We start from the raw sequence: 23,465 nt of genomic DNA on the forward strand, positions 1-23,465 counted from the left end.
TACTGAGGTTGTCAAGGATTTCATTTTACTTGGATCCACAAGCAATGCCCATGGAAGCAGCAGTCAAGAAATCAAATGACTTATTGCACTAGGCAAATCTGCTGCAAAAGTCCTCTTTAAAGTGTTAAAAGCAAAGATGTCACTTTGAGGACTAAGGTGCACCTGACCCAAGTCACGGTATTTTCAGTTATCTGCATGTGAAAGCTGGGAAATGAATAAGGAAGACTAAGGAAGAATTGATGCCTTGGCATTATGGTGTTGGCAAAGAATATTGAATATGCAATGGACTGCCAGAAGAATGAACAAACCTATCTTGGAAGAAGTACAACCAGAATGCTCCTTGGAAGGCAGAGTGGCAAGACTTCGTCTCATATTTTTTGAACATGTTACCAGGAGGATCCAGTCCCTAGAGAAGAACACCAAGCTTGGGAAAGTAGAAGGTCAGCAAAAAAGAGGGAAGAGCCTCAACAAGATGGATTGACACACTGGGGCAACAATGGGCTCAAACACAGTAATGGTTGTGAGGACGGTGCAGGACTGGGCACTGTTTTGTTCTGTTGTATACAGGGTTGCTGTGAGTTGGAACCGACTCAGTGACACCTAGTTACAACAAAAGTAGATATAACCTAGATACACAAAAGCTCCCTAGGGTCTTCAACAATTTTTAAGAGTGTTCTGAGACCAAAGACCAGGTTTGAGTACTGCTGCCTTAGAATGTTTTACACTTAAAATGACTTAGAAAACTGCTGAGGACAAGAACAAGCATTTAGGAAAAACATAAGGAAAAACATCATTACAAGCTATTTCAAGACAAAGCTTTTGAGCTTCAAACTAGACAGAGATCAACAGAATTTTAATGTCTTTAGTTTGAAGTCCAAAACACCTTAAGAAAAGCACATCTTCAAAGCAAAAAAAATGTCTGAAGAAAGGGCCACCACGGCAGATTTATTCAAGGTGCAGGACACAGCATTTTGTGTCTGGGAAGGTCAGAGAAGACATGAAGATACTCTTTGGGCAAAGACTCTCCTGCTCTATCGACAGTGCTGTTTAAGGGCATCAATGCTCATCTGTTATTGCTCTCAGCTTTCTGTTTGTCCTTTAGGTCTGCAGGGCAAACCCTTCTGTAAATGCAAATATGACATGGAGGCTTACCTGGTTGTCAGCGCCCTTCCATGTGCAGGAGGTTAGATGACTACAACCCTGTTAAGAACTGCCTGATGTCCAGCTGTTCTTGAGTGGTGCAAATGGTTAACATGCTCGACTACTAACTGAAAGGTTGGAGGTTGGAGTTCACCTAGAGATGCCTCGGAAGAAAGGCCTGGTGATCTACTTCTGAAAAGTCAACCCCTGAAAACCCTGTGGAGCACAGCTCTGCTCTGACACATGTAGGGTTGCCCTGAGTTGGAATTGCTTCCAGGACAACTAGTTGGATGTCAGACTATCCCTTCTCATTCCAAACTTTAGACAGGAATGCAAGTTGAGCTGGGCCAAGTGAGTATGCAGTGCCAAGAACTACTGAATGAAATGAAGGAAGCTCAGAATGACAACACAAAACTAGTATTTAGTTGCTAGCAAGCGGCCATCTAAGACGCATCAATTGGTCTCAATCCACCAGGATCAAAGCAGAATGAAGAACATCAAGGACACAAGGTGATTACGAGCCCAAGAGGCAGAAAGGGCCACATGACCCAGAGACTACATCATCCTGAGACCAGAAGAACTAGATGGTGCCTGGCTACAACCGATGACTGCCCTGACAGGGAACACAACAGAGAACCCCTGAGGGAGCAGGAGCGCAGTGAGATGGAGACCCCAAATTCTCATAAGACCAGACTTAATGGTCTGACTGAGACTAGAAGGACCCTGGTGGTCATGGCCCCCAGACCTGTTGCCCCAGGACAGGAACCATTCCCGAAGCCAACTCTTCAGACATGGATTGGACTGGACAATGGGTTGGAGAGGGATGCTGGTGAGGAGTGAGCCTCTTGGATCAGGTGGACACTTGAGGCTGTTGGCATCTCCTGCCTGGAGGGGAAATGAGAGGGTGGAGGGGGTTAGAAGCTGGCGAAATGGACATGAAAAGAGAGAGTGGAGGGAGAGAGCGGGCTGTCTCATTAAAAGGGAGAGTTAATTGGGAGTGTGTAGCAAGGTGTATATGGGTTTTTGTGTGGGAGACTGACTTGATTTGTAAACTTTCACTTAAAGCACAATAAAAATTATATATATAAAACTAGCATTTAGTGTTTAGTCAAGAAAATGGCAAGTAAATGAGAATTTCCAAACTGAAGTGCATCAAGGCAGTGTCCTTAGGCAGTTAAAACACAAAACAAGCAAAGAGAGAGACCCAAAAGTATTGAACATAAAAAATGCCCCCAGAAAACGTATCGAATGAACCCTCTTCAGAGAAAAGAGCAGCTCTCACTTAAAACGTATTTAAAATTGTCATGTGATATCAACAAAGACTGAAGCATGTGGGAAGAGTAATAGACCAGCAAAAACAAATTTTTCACTGAGTTCTGAAGTTGAAGTGGTTTTAATATAAACAAACAAACAAAAAAACACACACACCTTGTCATCAAGTCGATTCTCACTCACAGTGACCGTGTACGACAGAATAGAACTGCCCCATAGGCTTTCCAAGGCTGTAATCTTTACAGAAGCTGACTGTCAACATTTTTCTCGTGTGGACCTCTCAGTTAACAGCAAGCACATATTCACCAGACCACAGGACTCCTTTTAATTTAATATACTTTTGTGAAGTTTAGAATTATGTTTTAGTCTTTCCACAGTGTGAAATTGTAACATTTTCAATCAAGGCTGAATGATAACTGTGTCAATGACTATATGATAAGTTATTCAAAAAAGTGTGTGTGTGCGTGTAGTCACATTTTGGAAGCTGTGGTATTTGAAGCAGTCGGTCAGAATATGAGACCCAGGGCTCTCAACATGAGTTAGTGGTAGGGCCAGGATTTGGACCCAGGATCCTGGCTTCACTCCTCTTTTTTTTTTTTTAATTCAGCACCAATACTTCACCCCAATTTAGTCCAACTTCTGCCTACGCTGTTCTCAAACCTCTTACTTGCAATTCTTCTGGGCATTTATTTTCCAGACCTTAACTGATTTTTGGAGCCCTGGATGGACAGTGGTTAAGAGCTCTGCTGTTAACCAAAAGGTTGGGAGTTTGAATCCATCAGTGGCTCCTTGGAAATGTCATGGGGCAGTTCTACTCTGTCCTATGGGTTGCTATTGGTGGGCCCATTATTCTCTCAGGAAAGAGCCCACCCTGTGCTAGGCACTGAGGATATGTTGGTGGGCAGGCAGTCATGGTCCAGACCCCGGTCATATCCCTCTCTTGATCTTCCTAGTCACCTTCCTTCCTTTTTATACCTTTGTTGAATTTTTTTCCCCCTCTGCCCTTTCTTTCAGGGTGTTTTCTAGGGTCTGTTCTCTATCCTCACTCTTGTAGCACTTGGCCTGGCCCATTTCAGCTGCTCTTGGGGTCTCAACTATCATCTATTTGCTGAGGCACGGGTCAGGAGGCAGTCATTCGAACAGAACAAAGGAATGCTGCATGGTTTACAATTAGAAAAGGTGTGTGGCAGGGTTGTATGCTTTCACTTTATTCAATCTCTATGGTGAACAAACAATCTGAGAAGCTGGATTATATGAAGAATGCAGCATTGGGATTGAAGGAAGACTCATTAACAACCTGTGATATGTAAAGAGGACTTGAAGCACTTACTGATGAAGTGCAAAGATTACAGCTTTCAGAATGGATTATGCCTGAACATGAAGAAAATAAAAATCCTCACAACTGGACCCAAAAACAACCTCATGATTGTGAAGAAATTCAAGTTCTCAGTGATTTGATTCTACTTGGATCAACAATCAATGTCCATGGAAGCAACAATCAGGAAATCAAATGACATACTGCATTGGGCAAATCTGCTGCAAAAGACCTCTTTAAAGTTTTAAAAGGCAAACATGTCACTCTGATGACTAAGAAGCGCCTCACCCAAGTCATGGTCTCTTCAATCACTCCATATGCATGCAAAAACTGGACAATGAAAAAGGAAGACAGAAGAAGAATTGATGTGTTCAAACTGTGGTGTTGGTGAAGAATGTTGAATATACCGTGGGCTGCCAGAAGAATGAACAAATCAGTCTTAGAAGAAATACAACCAGAATGCTCAGAAGTTAGGATGGCAAGACTTCTGCTTGCTTACTTTGAGCATTTAAAAAAAAAAAAAAACTGATCCCTAAAAAAAGGACATCGTGGTTGATAAAAGAGGGTCAGTGAAAACAAGTGAAATCTAAATTAGATGAATTGACATAACAGCAAAAACAATGGATTTGAACATACCAACGATCATGAAGATGGCACAGGAGCCGGCAATGCTTTGTCCCGTTATACGTTAAGGTGGACAAGAGTTAGACCCAACTTGGCAGTAACTAACATTTGCTAAGGACCTCCAAATCTGTACCTCTCCCCACAGCTGCCTGTAAGACACTGCCATACGAGGTGCAGATTTAGGAAGGAAGGCAAGAAACCCAACTTAGTTGGGTTTTACCTCCAGAGAACTTCATCTAGTTCTTTAACGCAGTCATTTAGGGCCACCTGTCTTCAGGCCTTCACCCACACACTACATTCTCTTGTAATCCTCTCTCTGAAGTTCCCCTTTACCTGGCTCATTCCTGTGTATTCTTGAGCAGAGAATTGGAAATTGTAAAAAAAAAAAAAAAAATCAGATTTGAAAAGGAGCCAAATCGAATTACTTAGCTGTGATTTTATCCAGGAAGCGTTTCCCGACCCTCCTGGTCCTCTCGCCCAAATTAAGGACACAGATATGGCAGGTTTGCAGCCCACTGCAGCTTACCTCTAAAATAAAACACAAACACGCTCTCTAGTTTGCTTTCAACGTTCCCCATGCTGAGGGGCTTTACTGGGCCACGCACACAGCAGGTGCTCAGTAAAAGCCTGTCTCTTGTCCACCGGAAGTGTGCAAGTCTCAGACCTTGTCGCCCTTAAAGGGAGACGCGGAGAGTGGCTCCCGGCCACGTTCTTGTCCGTCCCAGTCCCGGGGTCTCCCTTTTCAGGCAGACACCCGGAGTAGGTGGTGCAGCCTCACACCTTGCCCGCCCGGCGCAAAAACAGAACGTTCCCGGCAGGCCTAGCGAGCCCGAGCGAGGCGAGGGGCGCGGCTGCACGCGGCACTTGGCGCGTTCTGATTGGCCAGCCCGGAGGGGGCAGGGCGCTGGCGGGGCGAACGCGGCACCTGGCGCGTTCTGATTGGCCAGCCCGGAGGGGGCGGGCGCTCGCAGGGCGCCGCCGCGTTCCCGCCGTCGCCGCTTCCCGCCGCGCTGACTGGGCGGTTGAGGCCGCCGACGCCGGGTTGTGAGGATGCTGCGCAAGCTCACCCTCGACCAGATCAACGACTGGTTCACCATCGGCAAGACCGTGACCAATGTGGAGCTCTTGGGCGCCCCGCCCGCCTTCCCGGCCGAGGCGGCCAGGGACGAGGCCCAGCGGCTGGGCGCGGTCTCCAGCCCCGCGGCCCAGGCCCCCGCCGAGCCTGCCGCGGCCTTCGGGAGGTAGGACCGGGCGACGGCAGCGGGCCGCGCTGGGCCGGGGCACCGGGAGGCCGGGCGACACCGATACCCCGCGGCCCCCCCGAGTCCTTTCCATGGCTGCTTCAGAGCAGCCACCCCTTCCCACGGCTGTCCCGGGGCCTCGGCCGGGTTCGCGCCTCGGGGGTTCGCGCCTCGGGGGTTCGCCCCTCGGGGGTTCGCGCCTCGGGGGTTCGCGCCTCCTGCGTTGGCCTCTCGGGTGTCACCCTTTGGGCATCGTGGGCCCGGGGCTCCTCTGTCAGGAGCTGAGTGTCTCTAGGGTCCCTGCTCTTTGCTCAGCGTCACTAACCCTTCTCCTTCCCCTGTCTTTTGATTTAAGTAGTTGCGCTCAGTAAATCTGCTTGCGTGATTTTGGTGGACCGCGTCTTACCCCATCACACTGTCCCATCCAGTGACTTGGGTGGGAGTTACAAGACCATCGCGGGAAAGGCCACACAAAAGTGACCCATTGCACGGAAGGCACAGATCCTATTTCATTTTTCTGCGTGTGGAAATCCAGTTTTCCCAGCACCGTTTATTGAAGAGACTCTCCCTTCATCGTTAAATGGACTTAGTACTCTTGTTAAAACAATCAGTTGACAATAGATGTGTGGGTTTACTTCTGGACTCCGGATTCTATTCCATTGATCCTGGTGGTGTAGTGGTTAAGAGCTGTGGCTGGAACCAAAAGGTCAGCAGTTTGAACCCCCCAGGCAGTTCTTGGCAGACATATGGGGCAATTCTACCCTGTCCTGTAGGGTTGCTGTGAGTCAGAGTCAACTATACTGCAAGGGGCTACGTGTCTCTTATACCAGCACCAGGCCGTTTTGATTAGTGTAGCTGTATAGTATGTTTTAAAAGCAGGAAGTGTGAGCCTTCTTCCTTTATTCTTCTCTTTCGACATTGCTTTAGCTATTTGAGGCCTCTTGCCTTTCCGCATAAAGCTGAGGATTGGTTTTTTATTTGTGTAAAGAAGGCTATGGGAATTTTGAATGGGATTGCATTGAATCTGTAAATTGCTTTGGGTATTATTGGCATTTTAGCAATATTAAGTCTTCTAATCCATGAGCTTGAACATCTTTCTATTTTACTTGTATTTTCTTTAATCTCTTTCAGAAGTGTTTTATAGTTTTCGTTGTATAAGCCCTTAATGTCCCTGGTTAGATTTATTCTTAGGTATTTTATTCTCTCAGATGCTAGTAAAGATGGAATTGTTTCCCTAATTTCCCTTTCTGATTTCTCATTACGAATGTATAGAAACCCAACTGATTTTTATTTGTCAACCTCATACATGTAACTTTGCCAAATTCCTCTATAAGCTCCGGACGTTTTCTTATGGACTCTGGGAGTGTCGATATATAAGATCATACATTCCAGGAATAGAGATAATTTTACTTTTTTTTTTTTTTCTGGATGCTTTTTCTTTTTCTTGTCTTATTGCTTTATCTAGGACTTCGAATGCAATATTGAATAGAAGTGGTGAGAGTAGGCACCAAGAGCATTGTTTTAAAATTACTCGTTGTGATATTGGAAGTAAATTATTATTGTCCTTGTCGGAAGCCAAAATTGTAGATTTAAATGTCATTTGAACTACTGAGGACCAGTTTTCTAAATTTCTAGTCTTTATAGACTGAGAATTTTATAAAACCAGTTAAAATGACATTTCAGAGAAATGAAGAAAGACATAATACAAGCTCTATATAAATTATTAGATTCAGCATATGTAAAATTATTTTGTAAAATTACCATGAAAGTTTCAACCTCTGTACTTCCCTGGTGACAGACTGGCAACCAATGTCAGTCTACAAATCACACTGTGAGTAGTGCTGGCTTAGATGACATTCTTCTGGAAATACCCCCCCAGACCCTTAACACATGTATATCCAGTGACATAGTTCCGAGCATGCAGTAGGTACTCAATTAAACATAACTATATTATTTATAGTGTCTGTCAGTTTGTCGTACTATGAGGGCTTCCGTTTTGCAGTGATGCTAGAAGCTATGCCACTGGTATGCAGATACCGACAGGGTCACCCATGGAGGACAGGTTTTAGCTCAGCCTCCAGACTGAGACTAGGAAGAAGGACCCAGCACTCTTCTTCTAAAAAGAATTAAAACCCACTGCTGTCGAGTCAATTCTGACTCATAACGACCCTATACTAAAAAGAAATAGCCAGTGAAAACCTTATGTTGTCTTGGAAGAAGTGCAACCAGAATGCTCCATAGAAGCAAAGATGGCAAGACCACGTCTTACATACTTTGAACATGTTATCAGAAGGGGTCAGTCCCTGGAGAGGACATCATGCTTGGTAAAGTATAGGGTCAGTGAAAAGAGGAAGACCCTCAACGAGATGGACTAACACAGTGACTGCAACAATGGGCTTAAGCATAACGATTGTGAACATAGCACAGGACCAGGCAGTGTTTCGTTCTGTAGTACATAGGGCTGCTGTGAGCTGGAACCAACTCGATGGCACCTAACAACAACAACAGCATATTTAGTCTTCACAACAACCCTTTGAGGCTGGTGGCATTATCTTATAGATGAGAAAACATACTTGACTGGTAAAGTGAGTTGCTCAGCTTCACATAGCAGGTGGTCGTGGTAGGCAGAATGACCCCCCAAAGATGTCCACACTTTAATTCTTGGAACCTGTGAATGTGTTATGATACATGAGAAAAGTGATTTTAGATGTAAATGAAGTTAAACGAAAAAACCAAACCAATTGCTGTTGAGTCAATTCCAACTCATAGTGATGCTGTAGGATAGAATGGAACTTCCCCTCTAAGGCTGAAATCTTAACAGAAGTAGACCGTCACATCTTTCTCCTGTGCAGCAGTTGGTGGAGTCTAACCGCTGACCTTTAGTTTAGCAGCTGAGCACTTTAACCATTGCACCACCAGTGCTCCTGTAATTAAGGTTACGGACCTTAAAATAGAGAGATTACCCTTGATTATCCAGGGGAGCTCACCCTGATCACATGAGCCCTTACGAGCAGAGAACTTTTTGTCTGTCTGAAGTCAGAGAGATTTGAAATGTGAGAAGGACTTGCCCTGCCTTTGCTAGAGGGGCCACATGGAAAGCCTGAGAAGAAATGTGGCAGCCAAGGGCAAATACTGGACCCCGGTTGACAGCCAGCAAAGAAATGGGGACCTCAGTCCTATAGGTTCAAGAACTGAATTCGGCCAACAACCTGTCAACACTGTGGTTTTGGCATTGTGAGACCCTCAGTAGAGGACCTCGTTGAGGCCACCTACAGAACCTGAAATAATAAATGTTTTAAACTGCTGAATTTGTGATTTGTTATGGCGGCAGTAAGAAGCTAATGCAGTAGTAGAGCTGGGATTCAGATTTTGGGTGAGTTGATCCATGAAGCCAGTCTGAACCACAATGCTTGGCACACGGTGGATGCTGCTACTTGTTGAATGAGGACTTTCTGGTAAAGGCGAGTTTTGATGTTGATGTGAAAACTTGTGACATAGAAGGAAGGCTGTTCTAAGTATCAGCTATTGCACAATAAAAGGCGGTAAGATTAGCTTGCACTGAGACAACTGACTCCAGTCCCTGAAAGGGTTGCTCAATCAGCTTAACGAGTTTTATGAGTAACGACCAACATTGGAAAAAGAAAAGCAATGAAAAATACCAGAATGCATTGTAGGTAGTACAGATATGAATTGATCTGGGAGATGGATGTGTTTATATGCACAAGGACCAGATTATAGCGTGAGGGTACTTAGTGTGATTTTGGTCAGAAGACTGAAAAAAGCACTTCTCTGTGGTGAGATGTGGGAGAGTCCTGGGTGTTGGGAGGTCTGTGAGTAATCGAATGGTTTGTAAATGATACTTTCAGTGATCGTAAGGGTTTTCCTCCTTCTTATATCTGAGTGGTATTACATTTGCCCCTTGGTGCTGATTGTGGAGTCTGCTCTTTTCTCCTTACATTCCTGTTTCTTCACCTTGGTGTATGAAGAGAAAGAACCTGGCAGCTGTGTTATGCCATTTTGAGCATTCTCCTCCAGTGTTCTTAGGGCCCACTTTCCTTCGGGATGGAGCCTTGCATCCCTCCCACTTTTTCCTGCCGGGTGTTTCTTGTGCTTTCTGTGGGAGGTAGGCTTTCCCCTGTTTTAACAAATCACATCAACTCCCAGTTTATGATGGTCTTGCTTAGTTCTTACTTTTTATCTTCGAGTCTTCAACACCTTAAAGTTTACCTTGTCCCTGAGAAGGCTTCACCATAGGAAGCTTTCACATTACCATTATTTGGTGATTGCTTTTACCCAGTTCCTGTTAGTCTTAATTTCAGTTTTCCCTCTTGGAATGTTTTACTGTAAGCTGAATGTCTAGTGTTTGTTTGGTTTTGTGTCAGGCAGCACAGGCAATATGAGCAACCTTAGTCCTTCAGACAGACAGGTGAAATTCCCCTTTAGAGCTGAGGAAGTCAAGGGTCAGAGAGGTTGAGAAACTAAGTTGTCCCAGTCCACATATCTGTTATGTTGTAGAACTGGACGTGTTTGTCTCCAGAGCATATTCTTTTTCCTTTATGTCTTGTTGTCTTTCATTGTTTAGACCTCACACAGATATTAGTAGACGCCTATGTTGTTCTCCAAGGATTCTTATTTTCCATTTACCCACAAAGTCCATGTTTTTTAATAACCTTTTTGTCTATTTAACAGGTTTAGTTTATTAGGTAGCTTTCCTATTAATTAAGGAGTCCTGGTGGCGCAGTGGTTAAAGCTCCCAACTGCTAACTGAAAGGTCGGCGATTCAAATCCACCAGCAGCTCCATGGGAGAAAGACATGGCAGTCTGCTTCTTAGAGATTTACAGCCTCGGAAACCCTGTGGGGTTGCTATGAGTCAGAATTGACTCCATGGCAGTAAGAGCGGGGTTTCCTATTAATTTAAAAAGTATTTGAGTATCTCTGCATTTTTTTTGAAGTTTTAAGAAAGCTTTATTGTGGTAAAAATATATATAACAAAACATTTGCCAATTCACCATTTTTTATACGTACGATTCAGTGACGTTGATTACGTTCATTTTGTGCAGCCGTCACCACTGTTTCCAGATTATTCCATCACCGTTAACAGAACCTTGGTGTCTCCCAAGAGCTGATTCCCCTTCCCCCCACCCCTTCTAGTCCTGGTGGCCACTAAAAGACCGGTTTCTATACATTTGCCTATTCTAGATATTTCATATCACTGGGATCATACAGTGTTTTTCATGTTTTACCTGTCTTATTTTACTTAGCATAATGTTTTCAAGGTTCATTCATGTTGTGGCGTGTATCAGGACTTCATTTCTCCTTAAGGCTGAGTAACATTCCACTGTCTGTATATACCACACTTTATTATCCATTCATCTCTTGGTGGACATTTGGGTTATTTCCACCTTTCGGCTTTTGTGGATTGTGCTGCAGTGAACATTGGTGTGCAAGTCTCTTTTCGCATCCCTGCTTTCTCTTAGGTATGTATCTAGGAGTGGGATTGCTGGGCCACGTGGTAGTTTTATGTTTAACTTCTTGAGGATTCACTACACTTTTCCACCGTGGCTGCTTCATTTTGCGTTTCCACCAGCAATGCATGAGGTTTCCAGTTGCTCTGCATTTTCACCAACGCTTGTTGTTTTCCATTTTCCTGACAATAGCCATCCTAGTATGTGTGAAGTGGTATCTCGTTGTGGTTTTGATTTGTGTTTCCCTGCCTGAGTGGCACAAACAGTAAAGCGCCGGACTACTAACTGAAAGATTGGCAGTTTGAACCCACCCGGAGGCACTTTGGAAGATACATCTGGAGACCTACTTCTGAAGGTCGCAGCCTTGGAAACCCTCTGGAACGGTTCTACTCTGCAACACACGGCATTGCCATGAGTCAGAGTCAGCTCGACAGCAGCCAAAAACAAAACAACAGCAGCAGTGACCGATGATACTGAGCATCTTTTCGTGTGCTTATTGGCCATTTGTTTATCTTCTTTGGAGAAATATCTATTCATGTCCTTTGCCCATTTTTTAATTGGTTTTTTTTGTCCTTTTGTTGTTGAGTTGTAGGAGCTATTTCTATATTCTGGATATTAAACCCTTGTCAGATATACGGTTCACGAATATTTCCTCACATCCTGTAGGTTGTCCCTTTATTTTCTTGATAATGTCTTTTGATGCACAAAAGTTTTTAATTTTGATGAAGTCCAATTTATCTATGTTTTTCTTTTGTGCTCCTGCTTTTGGTGTCATTGAGTATCTACTTTGTATCTACTACCTGCTGCTGGAAGAGAGCGATTGAGGGGGAGATAATAGATGAGGCCAGAGAGAGAACAGAAAGGTCAAGAGTTGCCTTTTAAGTCATAGTGAGGACTTTGCTGCTGCACCTGAGGGAGAAGGGAAGCCATTTGAGGAGGCTTTGGGGTTTTGAGCCAAGCCATGACATGATGTGGCTTCTGACTTTGACAGGATCGCTGCTGTGTTGAATGGACTATGGGAGCCAAAGTCAGAAACAGGGAGATTAGGGAGGAAGCTTTTGGTATCATCCAAGCCAGAGATGTGATGGTGGCTTAGACCAGGGTGGTAGCAGCAGGAATGCTGAGCAGTGGTAGATCTAGGATGTGTTTTAAAAGTAGAGGCAAGTGTTTTGTAGATGAACTGGATATAGGATAGGAGAGAGAAAGCAGTCAAGGGTGACACAAGGTTTCTGGCCTGAGCTGCTGGTAGGTGTTGCCATTAACTGGGAAAGACAAAACTGCAGGAAGAGCTGGTTTGTGGAGGAATAGCAGGGATTTAAAAACAAAACAAAAATTGTTGTTGAAAATATACAGCAAAATATACACCAATTCTACAATTTCTACACGTACAATTCAGTGACATTGATTACATTCTTCAGGGTGTGCAGCTATTCTCATCCTTTCCTGAATTATTCCTCCACCGTTAATATAAGCTCATTGCCCCTGAAGCTTCCTATCTAACCTTTTGAGTAGCTGTTGTCAGTTTGATCCCATATAGCTAATTCTTTAAAAGAGCACAATACTCAAGGTGGACAGAATACCAGGGATTTGCTTATGGACATGTTAATTTTGAAATGCCTGTTAGATGACAATAAATATAGGCAATCTGGAGTTGTGGAAGGAAGACCAGCTGGGGCTATGCAGTTGGGAGTTTAAGGCTTTGAGACCAATGAGGTGAGACCACCCAGACTCTGAGTGTTAGATCCTAGAGGAGGGTGGGTGTAGAGAGAATAGGTCCAAGGGCCCAAGCCTGGGGTGATTGAATGTTTAGAAGTTGAAAAGATGGAACGGCAAAGGAGACTGAGGAGGAGCAGCTAGAAGAGCCAGAGGGAAACCAAGTGAGATAGCCCACGTTAAACCACTGTTCAGAGCCCTGTCCATGCATCTCTTAGAACCGTTAACGGGAATTCCGACTCATAAGGACCGCATAGGACAGAATAGAGCTGCCCCATAGGGTTTCCAAGGAGTGGCTGGTGGATTAAAACTGCCAACCTTTTGGTTAGCAGCTGAGCTGTTAACCACTACAGCACCAGGGCCATATCCATGTGTATGTATGTGTATGTGTAAATATGGAAGTTATCGAACAATATCATTAATATCACAGGCAAGTAAAATTTTGCTGAGGATCATTCAGAAGCAGTTGCAGCAGCACATTGGCTGGGAACTGCCAGAAATTCAAGCCAGAGTGGTTTGAATGAATGAACTGCCTTAGTAAGTCACAGTTGTCGAGTGCTTACAGTATGATGGGTCTTTACACTAGACCCGATGAGAGCTGCTGTCTCATCCGCACCGCCTGGATTGAATCGTAACATGCTTGTTACTCCTCTGGTAGGTAGGGGTGTGAGGGTGTGTGTGTGCTTATTGACTATGCAAAGGCATTTGACTGTGAATCATAACAAACTATGGATAGTGTTGTGAAGAATAGAAATTCCAGAACACTTAATTGTGCTCATGAGGAACCTGTAGATAGACTAGGAGGCAGTCATTCGAACAGATGAAGGTGATACTGCATGATTTAAAGTCAGGAAAAGTGTGTGTCAGGGTTGTATCCTGACACCGTACTTGTAGGGTCACTGTGAGTCAGAATTGACTCAACAGTAGCTGGTTTGGTTTATTCAGTCTGTAAGCTGAACAAATAGTCCAAGGAACTGGACTATGTGAAGAAGAATGTAACATCAGGATTGGAGGAAGGCTCCTTAAAAACCCGTGTTATGCAGATGACACAATCTTGCATGCTGAAAACGAAGAGGATTGGAAGCACTTGCTGATGGAGGTCCAAGACTGCAGCCTTCAGTATGGATTGTACCTCAACATAAAGAAAACAAATCCTCACAACTGGACCAATAAGCAACATCATGATAAAAAGAGAAAACATTGAGGTTGTCAAGGATTTCGTTTTACTTGGATTTGCAGTCAACACCCATGGAAGCAACAGTCAAGAAATCAAATGACATATTGCATTGGACAAATCTGCCACAAGAGATCTCTTTAAAGTATTCAAAAGCGAAGATGTCACTTTCAGGAGTAAGGTGAGCCTGACTCAAGCCATGATGTTTTCAGTCACCTCATATGCACGTGAAAGCTGGACAGTGAATAAGGAAGAGTGAAGAAGAATCGATACCTTTGAAATATGGTGTTGACAAAGAATATTGAATACACCACAGACTGCCAGAACGAATAAGTCTGTCTCAGAAGAAGGACAGCCAGAATGTGCCTTAGAAGCAAGGATGGCGAGACTTCATCTCACATACTTTGGGGAAGGACATCATGCTTGCTAAAGTAGAGGGTCAGTGAAAAAGAGGAAGACCATCAACAAGATGGAATAACACAGTGGGTTGAACAATGGGCTCAAACATAGCAATGTTTGTGGGATGGTGCAGGACTGGGCAATGTTTAGTTCTCATAGGGTCGCTATGAGTCAGAACCAACTCGATGGAACCTAACGACAGCAACGTATGTATATGTATGTGTATGTACGCTTGACCAAAGGCAAACTACTGCTTCAACTGGCACGAGCTAGTTATAGCCTTTCTTTTTGAAAGAACTTTGTTCTTTAATTTATACAAGTAATGTTATGAGAGCTAGCTATTGCTGGAATTTTACTGTGACTTAAAGCTCCTCTTGCCGTGTCTTCAATCTCGCTCTTTTTTCCGGAAGTTGTCACTTAATCACTTTAGTGTTCTAGGTATTTTTCTTGGGCTTTACATGCAAGTTCACACATTAGGAATGTAGTTTTGTGGGTTTTGGTACATAGTAGGATATCTGTATATATGATGTGCATTTTAGTATAATTAAAACTTAATATAAGTATTAAGTTGCACACCATATGTATGGATGTGCATATATATGGAATTATATATGTTTTTGAGCACTTCATACTTCAGGACACATAACTCTACCTCATCGTTTTAAAAAACTGCTGGGTATTTCAAGATATTTGAGATAATTTATTTCAAGAAATCAAATAAAAATCTGAAAATCCTGGCAGTTATATCATAAAATATTTTCAGACCGTGACCACTTTCCGCTGTTCATGCTGTCACCACCCTAGACCAAACCACCCTCTCACCTCTCGCCTGGACTGTTACAAAAGCCTTCTATTTTTGGTCTCCTGGCTTCCTATGTTGCCTCCTTTCTAGGTTCTAGCACATAGGAGAATGCCTGCTTTGAGATAGATGCTCAGTCAATATTTGTCGAGTGAACGAATTCTTGAGTAAACATTCTTGCCGAGGGTTCCTGGAGCACAGGTGTGGCTGTGTGGGATAGAGGGCTGTGACAGTCAAGTTCAGACTTTGTAGCAGGGCTTACAGAGTGTCCTTCCTTCTGGCACCTGCCTAATTGTCTGTTGCTGTCCTTTGCAGTGCTGCGACCATGCTGGCATTTAGTTGGACTTAATGGCAACTGGTTTGGTTTTTGGAAACCTTGAGTCGGAATCGACTCGACGGCAGGGGGTTTGGTTTGCGTTTTTTTGGTTTGGTTTTCGGTTTGGAAGACAGATTCATTCTTACTTGGGGCTCCCACGTTTACTGTTTCTTCCTCCTCATGATAGGCCTGTTCATCATTTGTCGTCAATGTCACCTCCTTAGAGAAGGCTCCTGTGACCCATAGCTGAGGAAGTCCTCCTCCTGCCGTCTTTCCAGCTCTCATCTGATGCACTTACCACAAACGCAGGCTGACTTGTTAGTGATTTTCTGCCCCCTCCCCCGCCCCAGTCTGAAGGGGACTAAAGTGACTCTGCGTTTCCGGCTTGCGGAGTTGGATGGTTGGGTAGTGTTGTCATTTACTGAGGTGGAAAACGCAGTTGATGAAGTACTTGAAGATTTATGCTCTTAGGTGGACGTTGTTTTGATTGTGTATAAGTTGGTTCCTTTCTTGAATTTTAGTTATCCTTTTAGAAAACAAATCAACCTCCGTGACTTTAGTTTTGAACATGTTGAGTTTAAGTTGCCTGTGGACATTTGAGAGGTGTTAGGTAGGAACCTGGCTGCGTGCATTTGGAACTCAAAGGTATGTCGGGGCTGGACGTGGTGCAGGTCTGACAGACTGGATATGAATGCCAGCTCTGCCATTTACCACCTTTACCAGTGATGTTAAGCAAGCCATCGGACACATCTGAGGCTGTTTGCTCATCTGTGCAACGGGATTAATATCACCTACTTTACAAGGTGAGGATTAAGTGAGATTGTACATAGAGTGCTTAGCACAGAGCTTGGCATGTAGAAGAGTGACTTCAGTATTATTAAATGGATTGGGCTGGTTGGTTATAAGGCTATTTAAAATTTTTTTTTTTATTGTGCTTTAAGTGAAAGTTTCTTTCTTATACAAAAATTTATATACACTTTGCAATATACTCTTAGTTGCTCTCCCCCTTAGAGACAGCACACTCCTCTCCACCCTGTTTTCGTGTCCATTCAGCCAGCTTCCAACCCCCTCTATCGTCTCATCTCCCCTCCAGACAGGAGCTGCCCACATAGTCTCATGTGTGTACTTGATCCAAGAAGCTCACTCCTCACCAGTATCTTTTTCTGTAGTCCAGTCCAATCCCTGTCTGAAGAGTTGGGTTTGGGAATGGTTCCTGTCTTGGGCTAACAGAAGGTCTGGGGACCATGACCTCTGGGGTCCTTTTAGTCTCAGTCAGACCATTAAGTCTGGTCTTTTTAAGGCTAATTTTTGAGAACCTACTATATGTCAGGTATCATGCAGAATGCTTTTACACGGGTTAGTTTATTACTTCTTACTTTGCTTAGCTAAAATTTTAGCTACTGTGCTAATACTGCTTTTTATCAACAGTCCTGAAACTTTCCTAGGAGACCTCACCCTCATCTGTACCTTCCCCTTAATATTTTTGATCCTAATTCCTTTGACAGCTTTAGGTACCATAAACAACCCAATGTATAAAAACATGGACCTATTAATATTCAGAAAGTTATTTGTATTAACAACTATAGTTTAAATTACCTATACCAGTACTCTCACAGGAAACGTGACTGAAACTCGAATACCAGCACTCAGTGTATTTTTCCGTTGTCTTTTCAGGTCTGGTTGTGGGTTAGTTAACTGCGTTGTGGGTCACTTAGAGTGGCGTGAGCTTCACCTTCTTCCTGGCCTGGTGGGATGACATAACTGAATATGGGTTTGCCAGTTACTGTAAGGTTTCTGATGGGAGTATATAAAACTGTTATTTTTAAATGGTATTTTAATTTTAATATTAAAAAATTATCTTTGGCTGCTGGACGTTCTGTTAACCCAGAGCTGAAACCATTCCCAAAGCCTACTCTTCAGACAAAGATTAGATAGGACTATAAAACAAAAAATAACACACATGAGAAGTGTGCTTCTTAGTTCAATCAGATACACAAGACCAGATGGGCTGCTCCTGTCCAAACGCAGGATGAGAAGGCAGGAAGGGACAGGAACTGGTTGAATGGTCACAGGGAACCCGAGGTGGAAAGGGGGAGTGTGCTGTCACATTCTGGGGATTGCAACGAATGTCACAGAACAGTATGTGTATAAATTTTTGAATGAGAAATAAACTCGAGCTGTAAACTTTCACCTAAAACACAATTAAAAAAAACTTATCTTTTTTCCTGTCTGAACGTGGAAGATGGCCCCTTCCTGGAAATGCGGTGGGCTCACTCATTTCTCCTGTTCAGTGTCTGTCAGCTGCCTTAGATGGAGATTGAAATGTTTAGGGCTTTTTCATGGTGTGTTTCCTGACATACTTGGTGAGTTACCCAGTCTGGTGATGGACTTCACAGATAGACTCCAGCTTCTGTTTAAAGCAAACACTTTGGCGTTATCATTAAGGCAACAATATCTTAAAACTCATGTTTGCTATTTTCTACATTCGCTGCACAATAAGCGATTGTGTACTTTTGAGCACATTTATTTCTTCCACAGTTTCTATTTCTACTCTAAGAAGTCTTACAGGGATTGAAGATGCCATAGATAGTTATGTCATGAAAATTGGACCAAAAGGAAACAGGAATGAGAGGTGTCTTTATTTTAGATCTACTTGGGGTGTGTTTCCAGTAACCTTATCTTATTAAGCCCCAGTCACGTGGGTACAGATTATGTACATGGCTGGAATTTAGACCAAATAGAGGCCAATTCAAAATGGTGTATAAGTCAGACACAAATGCGAGAGGAAATGAGTCAGAGTATTTTTTTTTTTTTTTTTTTAATGGAGAGGGTATTTTGTTCCAATCTGGAATGTTTTTTCTTTTTAGAGGAAAGAAAACCAGTAAGTATACATAAAGTTTTAGACATTGGGTTCCTTGGATTTACCTTTAAGAATGGTTAAGATTTTAGTACTTTATAAAAAATAAATAAATCTGACTAACAAATATTTTCCTACTTTAATGAACTTATAAAATGTTACATTTCATAGATTAAATATTTTGCTATTTTAAATGACCAGTATACTGTAGGTTCAAATTACACGTTACCTTTGGACTTGTCTTTGAGAGTAGCAGCTACTGATACTAAACCAACCCATTTCTTTTTCCTGATAAAATATGAAACTGTGTTCTTTATGTTTTCCGTTAATGTTACTTGAGATTAAAAATGTTGTGATTAAACTTTGGGATAAAGCACGGCTTTGTTTTCACACCGCACATTATTTCCTCCCTCACTGCCTCTCTTCCCCTCGTCCCCGCTGAGAGGGACGGGTCTGCAGATGATGATGCAGACTCCGTTTCAGTGTTACATTGTAAAGATAAGATTCACACTGGTTCATACAGTTTATTCTATACGTAGCTTCCTTTTTGAATAAAAATCAAGATTAATGCCTAAGTATCACACAGAACTTCTCAGGTTTCATACTAAATAAAATTACCTTAGTACCTGTGAGATGTGTTTGAGGTATAAGAGATCTTCAAACATTTTTTCAAAATATTTAAGAAACATATTAGTTAAAAGCATATTGTTCAATGACAACACTGCGTTTTTAGAGTCGTTAGAAAAGGAAAACTATTTAAAACACACGATACATCCACAGGAATTTAACTTCTGACCTTGCAACAGAGAGAAACAGGAAGTCATATCACTTTGTCTTTGTCTTCATAGTAAGATGATCATACAAAGTTCCCTGGTGACAGGTAACCTAACTTGATGGGAAGTAATGTGGTAGGTTCCAGATTCTCTGTGAGGATGTGGGGAACCTGTTCTTTGTGTTTTTGTCTACGTAACTTGAAATAGTGGGTATTTCGTCTTTGTCTGAACTCTCGGAGCTCCCACCTGGGTCTGCAGAATGAACAGAACAGCTCACGTCCCGCAGATCCTCCAGGCCCTCTCGCTGACTTCTTTTGTCAGTGTTACTTAGGAAGTCTTTCAGAACTTGTTTGAAGATGTAGACTATTTCCCATGGCGAGACATCATTTTCTGCCAAAACTTCTCGAAATCTAGAGGGAAAGCAGTAATGAAAATTTGGAAAATTTCTTTTGTCACATCCCTTTTCCTCCAAAATACAGTGTAACCACACACTTCTAATAGTCACCCATCCTTTGTGTAATCTGTACGTTGCTTTAAAATTATGCTTCTAGTAATGAAATTAAAAAAAAAATTCTTAGGCAGTAAGATATTAACAGATATTTTTGTCCAAGTTATCCCTAGGGATTTTGGTTGCTGAGCATTTGACACGCATGATTAAAGAATTTACACTAGAGAATACGCTTTCTGGACTATATGAGGAACGTAGATTTGACAGTAGTAAATATCGCAAGAAAAGAATGTAGCATTTTTACCTGCTGAGAATAGTTCCGGTTTGGCAAGGTTGAACTTTTGAGCAAAGAACTTCGAGTTGTCTCTGTTCAGTAGCTGGGATAGTTATATGGGGATTCTGGTAGTTTCTCAGCCAGTTGTAATCCACACCTGTTTTTTTCACTTTTTGTTCATTTTCAATCTCTTGTATTAATCTCTCTCGCTCCTTTAAGTGCCATTTTAATTCACGAAGCAGAGTCTTTGTCACCACGTCTGACCCAGGACAGTGTGTGGGCTTGTAGTTGTTGTTTTTTGGCCATTTCATCCAGCCAAAAAGTGGCATTTTTAGCCTATGGAGATATTCTCACTTGTTTATTTGCATAAAATGTCGTGGTTCTAATGAACAAATATTGATTTCTTTACAATAAATTTGCCAGAGGAGTGCATGAAGTTTTCACTGGTTATATATGCAGGTCAGAATAAATAAGATTAGAACATGGATTAAAGTCTTTTAATTTCTAACTAGGTCAGTGCCAAAAAATAAGCTTTGAAAATACTTTTATGTCGCTAAGCAGAAACTGAATATGCAAAATCGGAGATTATCTACAGACTGAACAATTTCTGAAAATAACTCACTAACACTTGCTATTAAAAGTTCTTAGGAGGCTTTAAAATTTTAATTGGTCGGAAAGTGCTATCTAAAAACACACCTTTGCTTTACGCTTTGTCAAGGAAAGATTTAAAGCATACCTGTGAAGTTGATGGACCCGACGTGGTGATGTTGCCGGTTTCCCTGAATGGGTGAGGAAGCCGTGCTTTGCTCGGGTGTACCCTGTCCTTGCGGACGCGTCCCCCGTGGAAGGAAGCAGCCTCCTGTTTACCCACTGGAAGGGTGTTTGCCATAAATAACTTTCTGTGTTAGGAATGAGGTTGTGATGTCTTCATTTGGAGGGAATGCTCATTAATTCACCTTGTAAGCAAGCTAGAAGAAATGACAAAAATAATTTACCATTTAACCTTCACAAATTATATAACGGTGTACCTTTTGAACACAGCTCAGTCTGTTTGAAAAAGGTGCTGGCAGCTGTGGACGCTGGCCCTAAATACATCCAGACGCATCTTCGGCGACGGAGCGAGGCGTGGGCGTCTGGGGCGCCCAGATGTGCTCCCAGCTGAAGTTGAGACTCTGGCCTGACGTGGTGCCGCGCTGTGCATAGCTGTAGGTCACAGCTCCGTGCTGTATTTTATGCCTGTAGAGCTCTAAAAATAACCATGCTGCTTTTATTCTTCAGCTGTAACTTTCAGGCCATGGAGAAGCCAGGTCACTATCCTCTCTAATGAAAGCAGGAAAAATAGATCAGACTTGACTCTTTGCAAAAAAAAAAAAAAAAAATACATCTGAGAAAGCTGGTTGTAACTGAGCGAAATAGGCAAGGAACGCTGCTATCAGTCACGTGTGAAATATTTAGCAAACGTTACATTCTGTACTTGTTTTTCTTGCTAAATAGTATTGAAGTTTGTCTATTTAAGCAAGCTGAAATACTAGAGAAAATGATAAACACTCAAATAGATAACTTTAAAATGTGTTTCAGAATCTCTTTAAAAACAAGGTGATAAGGCAGTAATAGGTTAAGGTCAGAAAAAAAGTAGAGACTGAGAACATACAGAGTTCAAAATAAAAGCTTAGAATTCATTATAGAAAATCATTTTGGTGTTTTCTTTTGAAGCTGAAGGTGAAACACAGGCTTACTGTCTGGGAGAGTACTGATGTGGAACGGCCTTCATTTTCTAGTCAGGCCTTGCTTGTCTCTCGCTAAAGAGTGGGCAGGCTATAAAAGATTGTCTGCTTTTTAGTTCTTTGTTAAGTACATACATGGTGGGGTTTCCTTTTATTATGTATGTTACTTCCACTTCTTCCTCCTTCAAATGAGCTGTGAAGTGTAGACATTGTTTAAACCAGACCTGCAGTCCTGCACAGTCATCAGCCACATGGGTAGCCATCCTACGAGCCACACGTCAGGGCTCATTATCTTCAATGAGAAGGTTTTCACATTCTGTTGTGTATGGTACCATGAAAAGGACACAAGATTATCATGACAGAAATGTCCTACCAAATTTTCTAATACAATTAAAATCAATCTTCCCACTTTCTTTAAATAATCTTCTTGTTGCTTAGTTTTTCTTTTTCAACTTTTGGAACGGTAACAGCAGTATTAGAATGTATTGAGTGTGGGCCGCAAGCGGCAGCTCCCTTCAGGGCCTCGCAGTGTGGCACCCCATGCTCCACACGGCCCTCTCCCACTCCCCCCCAGGCCCGACGGCTGCTTCTTGCCATGCTGTTCTGACCCTTCTGCTTTGGTTAAACCAGCTCTGTATTCTGAAAGGCTCATTCTTTCTCTTCTTCATGTGTCCACATTTTAATTCTGTTTTCAGGGCCCAGCTCAGATGCCAGCTAATTTTTTTATTTTGTCTGAGGGAAAACATCATTTTTTTTTTTTTTTTCTTAGCGTTACTGTCCCTTCAAACTCTGGCTTTATTTCTCTTTGCTGTTGAACTTGTAGAAAGGCTGAGCTGTGTTCTTGTCCCCTCTTATTGCTCCCTATTCCTTATCCTTTCAGGTGAGAGTCTGCTCTCCTCTTCTGTGATTGCTTGCTTTCAGGCAGTCAGCAGACACTGAGTGTCTGTGTGGGCAGGGTACCGGTTAGGGGCTGGGGATAGAGCAGTGAACCCGAGAGACCCAGTATAGTCTGGCCTCAAGGATCCAGCCTTCTAGTGGGAAGACAAAACAGGTCAGGAATCATTCAGTAAGGTAATTCTGGATCGTTGTGGGTTATTTAATAAACCTGAGGCCTCTGTCAGATCTGGAGGCAGGGAAGGCCTCTCTGGCTGGAAGGACATCCTTTGAGCTGAGATTTAAAGAAGAGCAGTGATCTAGTCATGCAGAAAGCTTTTTGAAGGTCATTCGCTTTTTCCCCTTGACCTATTTAACACTCATCTTGCCATGGAGACTTTGCTCAGGGTCATCTTGACAGAGCGTTTCCTTCTGCTGCAGCTCACATCCAGTGTACCTTCCTTTGAGCCCTTTATTTGGGTAAAACACGTTCTCAGATTTTGGATGTAATACTTGTATTTATTACAAAGTTTATCTTTGTTTCTCCTCTCTCCTTAGATTGTTAGATTGAAGTGGAGACTAAATACCATTCTTTGATTACAGTATTTCCCCTACTACCACATAGGTAGGGAACATGAGTATTTGTAGATAAAGGTAAGGAAGTACCTTTTTGTTAATCCTTCCTATTTAATCGAGTATAATCAGGTTAACATTGGACTTAAAAAAAAAATCACCTGAGGATTTTTTAAATAAATTCAGTTTTAACTAGATTTCATTCATACCAGGATCTCATGGAGATTTCTCTTTAAACAAGCTTCCCAGATGATTTTGATGCTGGCCTTCAGGATCACAGTTGAGGAACATGACAGGGCAGCTAAGGGTGTACCTTACGGGGTTTTTTTTTTTTTTTTTTTTAGTACTTTACATGAAAGTTTACAGAACAAATTAGTTTCTCATTAAACAATACACATACTGTTTTGTGACATTGGTTGCCAGCCCCGTGACGTGTCAATACTCTCCCCTTCTCGACCTTGGGTTCCCCGTTATCAACCTTCCT

General features: G+C 42.6%; 2 protein-coding genes across 3 annotated transcripts in view; one reads left to right on the forward strand and one right to left on the reverse strand.

Moving 5' to 3' along the window:
• Positions 1-5,338: 5,338 nt before the first annotated feature.
• TDRD9 (tudor domain containing 9) overlaps positions 5,339-23,465 on the forward strand; it is a 147,788-nt gene continuing 129,661 nt past the window's right edge. For both annotated transcript variants that reach the window (XM_049897976.1, XM_049897977.1), the window contains exon 1: positions 5,339-5,592. In XM_049897976.1, the coding sequence (XP_049753933.1) occupies positions 5,402-5,592 (191 nt within the window). In that variant the 5' untranslated portion in view covers positions 5,339-5,401. The remainder of the gene's footprint in view (positions 5,593-23,465) is intronic.
• Positions 18,274-21,159, reverse strand: RD3L (RD3 like). The gene is made up of 3 exons (XM_049897978.1): positions 20,548-21,159; positions 19,842-20,147; positions 18,274-19,499 (listed from the first exon to the last, which is right to left on the reverse strand). Exons 2-3 carry the CDS (start codon positions 20,138-20,140, stop codon positions 19,202-19,204), a joined length of 597 nt encoding a protein of 198 aa, XP_049753935.1. The 5' UTR covers positions 20,141-20,147; positions 20,548-21,159; the 3' UTR covers positions 18,274-19,201.

Source organism: Elephas maximus, chromosome 10 (assembly GCF_024166365.1).
Source record: "Elephas maximus indicus isolate mEleMax1 chromosome 10, mEleMax1 primary haplotype, whole genome shotgun sequence".
NCBI lineage: Eukaryota > Metazoa > Chordata > Mammalia > Proboscidea > Elephantidae > Elephas > Elephas maximus.